This window comes from Miscanthus floridulus, chromosome 17 (assembly GCF_019320115.1).
Source record: "Miscanthus floridulus cultivar M001 chromosome 17, ASM1932011v1, whole genome shotgun sequence".
Classification (NCBI taxonomy): Eukaryota; Viridiplantae; Streptophyta; class Magnoliopsida; order Poales; family Poaceae; genus Miscanthus; species Miscanthus floridulus.
The window spans coordinates 92,563,210-92,570,149 of NC_089596.1; the positions used below are offsets into that span (position 1 = coordinate 92,563,210).

General features: G+C 43.1%; 1 protein-coding gene across 8 annotated transcripts; it reads left to right on the plus strand.

Annotated features, from left to right (window-relative positions):
- The first annotated feature begins 303 nt into the window (after positions 1-303).
- LOC136518570 (uncharacterized) lies at positions 304-6,483 on the plus strand. 8 transcript variants are annotated; one of them, XM_066512242.1, is made up of 9 exons: positions 304-1,028; positions 1,107-1,184; positions 1,279-1,335; positions 1,411-1,519; positions 1,596-1,687; positions 2,335-2,526; positions 3,361-3,829; positions 5,499-5,558; positions 6,112-6,483. In XM_066512242.1, exons 2-6 carry the CDS (start codon positions 1,138-1,140, stop codon positions 2,336-2,338), a joined length of 309 nt encoding a protein of 102 aa, XP_066368339.1. In that variant the 5' UTR covers positions 304-1,028; positions 1,107-1,137; the 3' UTR covers positions 2,339-2,526; positions 3,361-3,829; positions 5,499-5,558; positions 6,112-6,483. The 8 variants fall into 8 exon arrangements, 3 of the variants coding, with proteins under 3 accessions (XP_066368339.1, XP_066368337.1, XP_066368338.1); XR_010774555.1 differs by having other exon boundaries at positions 1,279-1,519; positions 2,611-3,829; XR_010774556.1 differs by having other exon boundaries at positions 1,279-1,519; positions 2,624-3,829.
- Positions 6,484-6,940: the final 457 nt, after the last annotated feature.

Sequence of the window (6,940 nt, forward strand, 5' to 3'; positions counted from 1 at the left end):
CAAAAATCTTACGCCCACATCTTACGTTTAGAGAAACACCCGGAGCTCGTGATTTTTTTCACCCAACTCTCGACGTACCCTCCCGCTACCGATCCATCGTCACCCGATCACCTTAGGGGGTGTTTGGGACTCCTCCGCTCCACATTTTTTAGCTCTGCTCTACGTTTTTTTAGTCAAACAGGTTTAGCTCTATGCACTCATTCGAGAAAAAAAAAGTAAAGTTGTGAGAGCATCTAAAAAGGTGCTCCATAAGCTGCTCTACGGTGGAGAATTTATGGAGCAGTCCGAAACACCCCTTTAATTTTCCCCCTCCCGGTCTGATCTAGGCATCTAGCCATCTAGGCCACCCCCTCCCCTCGTCGCTCCGCCGCCGCCTGGGTCAGGGTCAGATCCATCCGACCGTGCTGCTGCCGCCGCTCGAGGCCGCGTGGGGGGCGCACGACGCTGCCGCCGCTCGGGGCCGCGCGAGGGGCGCACGCCACCGCCACTCGACGAGTAGCCACCGCCGGATTAGCCACCACCGTCACGGCCCCTGACTCCCGCAGCACGGCGTCGTTGGCCTCCACTTCGCCGTCCTTACAGCCCGGCCACCCAGCGACCTCCAGCGACGATGCTGATGCCGGCGTCGAGCGCGACCCCGCCGACGTCTCCGTCATCCCCACCTGTGCCTTCGACGCCCTGCATCCCTGGCCGACAGCCCCTGTTTGGAATAAGCTCGAGAGTAGTAGCACAGTATGAATTATTTAATCTTGCATTGTTCCCTGTTTCGTGTTTCTAACAATTTGTTTTATTATGGGTTCTTGATCTTATCATTATATCCCCGCATGCCTCACCTCTGTTTTTTTCTCTGCTAGTCAGGTTTGATCGTTTCAATGGAATCAGGATAATGTGACGTGCCACTTTATCTTGTTTCCCTTTGGATCTGATCAGCCGAGCAGACATGATGGTTTGAATTCTAGAGTATTTTGCTTGTGATCCCCGTATGTAAACTTAGGCTACCACTATCAAATCAACCAGCATCTGTCGAGGTAGTGACAACAAATATATGGAGTTGATTTTGGTTAGCACTGGGAGTTGCCTTTTCTGAAGAATTTTTATGGTTTCAGTAATTACAACTGTGGGTATTGCTCAGGCTGTATGACAATTCAGTTTACAGATGCTGCCATATCAGTTTCTCCTCCAAGGTCATGATAAACTCAGCAATAGTGTGTTATGGAACTCTCTCAATGATATCTCAAGATTTAATTTTCTAATGTTGCTCACTATTTGGCTTGACAGGGCTAAAATATTGAGGATGCGACACAGTGTGTCTTTGAAAGGAGACATTGATGTCGAGTAGGTTTTGGCTGTTATTTGCCCACTTCACCTCCTACTTTCGCAACAAAAAATTATCTTGAGATATCTAAACAGTGGAAGGCCTCACCCTTGCCAGCTGAACCTGTTCAACCTTTTATTGGCATCCTGTCATCTGCTAACCAGGAGATCATCTAGTGTTGTTGCTCACTTCTTTGGTGCTTTGGTAGGTTTCTACAGCTGAATTATTAGTTCAGTAGTAATTTACTGTTCAAAATTCTAATTAACAAAACGCTTCACAGAATGGAATAAAGGAGGTCAATGAAGAGCCGAAGGAGGCAGATTACTTTGGGGAAATTGTTATAGCTCCATTCGTGGATATGTCACATATGAGGTAAGACTATTTTTCTGTACAGTTAAAGAGCTGTCGCATGTACATTATGCCACTTCTTAAAAAGGCTAAAAGAAACCCTTTTCTGTACAGTTAAAGAGCTGTCGCATGTACATTATGCCACTTCTTAAAAAGGCTAAAAGAAACCCTATTTTGTTTTGTATTTTTCCGTAGCATTAGCACGGCCACAAAAACAGTGACACATCATCATTTTGTAGGATTGTTCTTTTCATGGAGCAGCGTGCTTGCCAGTTTTTAGATACAGGTTTTTAGAAAACTACACTTCAAATTTGATAGAATTAACTTTGGACTTAACGTAGCCCGTAGCGTTAGCACGGACAATACACACACAATTGTGGCACCCAGTGTGTTGAAAAAGCCTACTTGTTCCGTCACACACAGACCTCACCTCCTGCTCCATGTTCAAACATTTCAGTTCCATGGTCATCTTTTTCTTCAGTTATTCAGTCTTATGTGCTCGACCTTGACTTTGATGCATGTCTGAATTTACACAATAAACTGAATTTTTAAGACATTCTAAATTTCCATGTAATGACTTCTATCTAAATTGTAGCATTGGTAGAGTTAGCTCCTACAGGGTGAAAAAAGAAGAAATCATTGACAATATTAACCTTGAAATTTTGACTCAGGTAAGAAAATTTCAATGGAGAAAGCTTTTTGGGACATGGTTACGGAATCAATCAGAGGAGACATACCAAACTACGGTTATCTGGTCAGCCTGGTATAGGGACTAGGGAGTCAGGGAAGCATTGGTAGAGTTAGCTTCTACAGGGTGGAAAGAATAAATCATTGGCAATATTAACCTTGAAATTTTGACTCAGGTAAGAATATGTCAATTAAGATTGTGGATTATGGTGAACCGTGATACATATATGAGACAAATATATATTGCGTTTGGCGGGAAGTTACTTTAATCAGGTTCCCAGGACAAACAATACCGGACAAATTTTGCAGAAATCTTTGGATAAGCTACAAAAACTATATTCTCCTGCAAAGGAACACGAGATGAAAAAGAGTCATGACAACTTATTGGGAGAATTGATCGAAGACCCTTAATCAAATTATGGAATCCAAATTCATTTGTTGTTTCTGTTATCAAGGGTGTGCCAACTATGGAGGAATTAGAAGTCTTTATTGTATTGACTCTGGTTTCAAATAAACTGATGAGCTATATGTGAAATTACAATATTACCTCATGAATAAATGTCCTCAACGAGACAGGCTCTAAGCAGAAGTCAGTAGAGCACACCTCCATTAATTGAAACCAATGATTAAAGGATAAAATGTAGTGGAGTACGGAGCGACTGAGTGGCAGACTTACACGTTGCAAGCTTTTCTCGATATTAGTTAATTTAGTTTTTTCCTTATTAACTACATACAAGCTTTATAAAACAAATACATACTGTAATATTTTAAGAAAACCATGGTGTCACATTATTAACAAGAGAAAAAAAAGATGCTGCCAATACCATAGACACGTGCGTGCCGTTCATGGCAACTAGCACATACAAACAAATCCAAAATTTTAGTGGGTTGGCGCCTTCAGCGGCCACACTGGCGCTCACACGGCCCATCTTTTTTTCACTCCATTTATCCTGTCATCTCTGCCTCTCACCATTGGCTCTCGTCTTCCATCTCTCATGCCCGCAAAGAAGGTGGCGGCGGCGGTCCTCCTCCTGAGCGCACCCCTGCTGCCCGATGGTGGTCCTCCTCCGAGCGGCACCCCCGTGGACAGGCCGAGCACCACCTCTCCGACTCGGCAGCGCGGCCCTCCGTCCCCGACCCGGCGCTGCGCGCTCCGTCCCTGTCTCCCCACCCGGCGGCGCCCGCTCCGTTCCCGACCTGACGGCACACACTCCCTTCTCCGACTCCGTGGCACGAGCTCCCCTCCCGTTCACAGTCATCTTGGAGGCGCATACACCCTCCATTACTCCCTATCTCCTCTCCCATACCCCTTATTTCTTTCTCCCAAACTGACACTGATCTCTTACCTCGGTTTGGCTCCTGGGTGTGGGCGTCCACCGGAGTGGTCGGGGTGGATATACACGCTGACGGCCGGCGTTCTTGCACGGCTGGATGAAATGGGACACCTCCAAGCCCGCAACCAAGCAATGCCTTGCCTAGGTAAACCGCCCTCTCTCCTAGATCTACATGACTTTTTTATTTGATGAAATATCTGCAATCCGATGGTTCTGTGTCCAGCTAATTGAGGAGAATTAGACTGTTTAGATTAGGTGCGTTCGCTGCATTTTTTATTAGTATAAGTGTGTACACATGTAATCCATTTAATTCTGCGATGTGTGTTGTCAGTAAGTAGAGAAATGATTTCCAGTTAGAAATTTGGAATCTGAGTATGAGTTATCTGAAATATAATCAAGGTGGAAAATTTTGGTGTACATTAGTATGATTCTGGCAGTACTTCATTTCTTTTCTAGGTACTGGGTGAACTGTTACAGCAGCTCGAAAGTGATTACTTAATTTCATTTGGTATGATCTTCATATTGTTGATGTCCTTTAGGTTAGATTTTTTTTAATTGCCTTTATCAGAAAGAATGCATCATAAGCTGCAGTTTTTACAGATGTGTAGCACTGCTGTGCTTTAGAGTTATATAATATGAAATATTTTGCTAATTACTGATCTGGCTAGGGAATTTAGTTCACAGTTGAATAAAAAAATGATCACCAACGCACAGTGCAAGCTGGTATAATCAGGCTACCTGCCATTCATACATATATTGAATTGGCTTGCCATTTTTGGAGTAGGAGCATTCTGAACTGGCTTGCCATGCAACATTGTTATGCCTTTCACTAGCCATTGGTTACACCTTGTTGGCAGAGAGGCCAAAAGCGAAAGAAAGGTCAATCCAACTTCTGAATGTTAATTTTATTTATGTTTGATCTCATCTGTACCAAAGAAATAACAAAATGACATATTGAGATCTCAACATCATTATCAAGCTATGTTATTTCTACCTCTGTGCATACTGCTGCTGTGATCATATCTGGGTATGCTACTGCTGTCAGCATGCTGGTTTTTTTGTTCATCTCTGAGATCATATCATGTTCAATTTTTGTCATCCTCCATAGGATGTTGCTTCTGTGATCATATTTCAGATAATAACAAGATATTTTTGTTACCTGCCTGGTTCCTTGTGATTTTCTACCTATTATGGAGTAATTAATCCGGTCCATGCTTTCAAGCCAAACCCAAAGACCAATTTGCAGGAGAACCGGAGAATAGAAGAATAGTAGATTTCTTTTCTCACCACCTGAAGAGCCTACACATGTTTTCCTAGCCTTGTAGAACTGGTAATTTGTCATATGCAGCTCTCTAGAATGTATGAGCTATGAAGGCTGGATTTTTTTTTATCAGAGGTGAGACCTTCCTTCTCATAGGTACATGTACTCTCTGCATGCCATTTTTGCCGTGAAGATAGCAACACGTTTGGGGCTAATGCCAAAAAAGTTTCATGCAATGTCTTGTCGTATTAGCAAAACAATGAACTTTCAGTGCTCAGTTCAGTGCTATGAAAATAGCTTTGACAAAGCACAATAGCTAAGTACTTTAAATTTGATAGAATTAACTTTGGACTTAATGTGGCCCGAAGCGTTAGCATGGGCAATATACTAGTAGTTAGTAGTTGATGAATTTGTCATTTCAAGCTGGAGCAATTGGTTGCTGTGATACTTGTCGCTGGTTCGCATTGGCTGTAATAAATACGTTAGGATTTGTGGGTGGATTAAATTTTCTTCTAGGAATAATCATATGATTTTGGTTCGTTTTGGACAACAGGTGCTTCTGGTCATCATCGTTGAGTGCTAGCATTTTAGTTCTAGTGCAGAATGCAATCGGGTAAGAGTGATCCTCTCTAGCTATATTTTCCTTGGCGGTCTAGTGCAGATGTGTAGCACTACTGTACTTTTGATGTTCTAAATATAGTTTACCTAGTAGAAAGTGCCATCTGCTCCTAGACATTCACTAATTTGCTGCTTGATTGGTACTAGGTACTTATTTAGTTAGTTCCAAATTCTGGTAGCCTTACTGTCCCAGCTCCCAACTAGTGCTGAGGTGACGAATCAATAATACTAAAAATTATTTTTGATAGATTCTTTGCATTATTCATCAAATTATCTCAACAGACTGCACTGATCTCAATATATATTACCTCTTGTGCCATCCCTTTGCTTGTTTCTGTTGCTCCATGTCAACTTCTTCATTTTGTAAAATTGTTTAATTAAATTGGAAGTTTCTCTTTGCCTGGTTGATAGATTAAATATTTATTCATAAATATTGACAAAATGTCCGTCAATTAGAAAATGTATTAGAATGGTAGTGATGAAGCATTCATATAAATGAGAACTTGTCAGAACTTTTCTTGATTTATGTGAATGTATGATATTTCTAGGAGGTTTACCAAGCTGTACAACGCAATCATGGATGACCAGGAGGCAGCTGAAGTGATGAAGAAATGCAACAATGAGAAGGGGGCCTCTCACAAGAAATGAAGTGTGTGATCATGGGGTGGATCTTTTGTCATGAATAAACACAAGTCTTACCTGGTGGTCATCTCTTGTAGTGGCTGGTAATTAGTTTGTCGCTTGTATGAACCGTGATGTATATGTGTATATATGACCTGGTAGTTGGCATGGAAGCACTATATGTAGGTAGTTGGTTTGAATGAACTAATGTTAGTTTGTGGCTATGTTTGGAACCACGATCTATATATGTATATATGACCAGGTAGTTGGCATGAACTAATGTCAATTTCGTGGCTATGTTTGCCTCCAAAATCTTGACTAAAATATATTGTATATTTAAGCAGGCAATTATTAGGCAAGACTAGTGTCGGATACAGTGAGAAGGGGTACCCTAAGCAAGAACCAAAAAACGACTGCTTAGACTTCGTAAAAGTCGAAACCAGCTAAACATCGCTGGCCTCGGCCGATTCTCCGACCCGCCCGAGGCCCCCTCACCGCTGACCTCGAGCGATCCCCCACCAAAGGCCTCGGCCGGGCCGCCGACCCTCCGTCTCGCGCGAGGCGGGCTCGGCAGCACTCCGCTGCCTCTTCCTTCACCCGTCTCTCTGACAAAACGTCGTGTCGCATTAACTCAGCCAACTGCTGCCCCTGACATCGGCCGCATGCTCGGCACAGTACAGCGGAATGGCCGACGGGACAGGAGGCGGGACTGGGCAGAGGTTACCCGCCACTGTGCTAACCACTATGCACATGGTT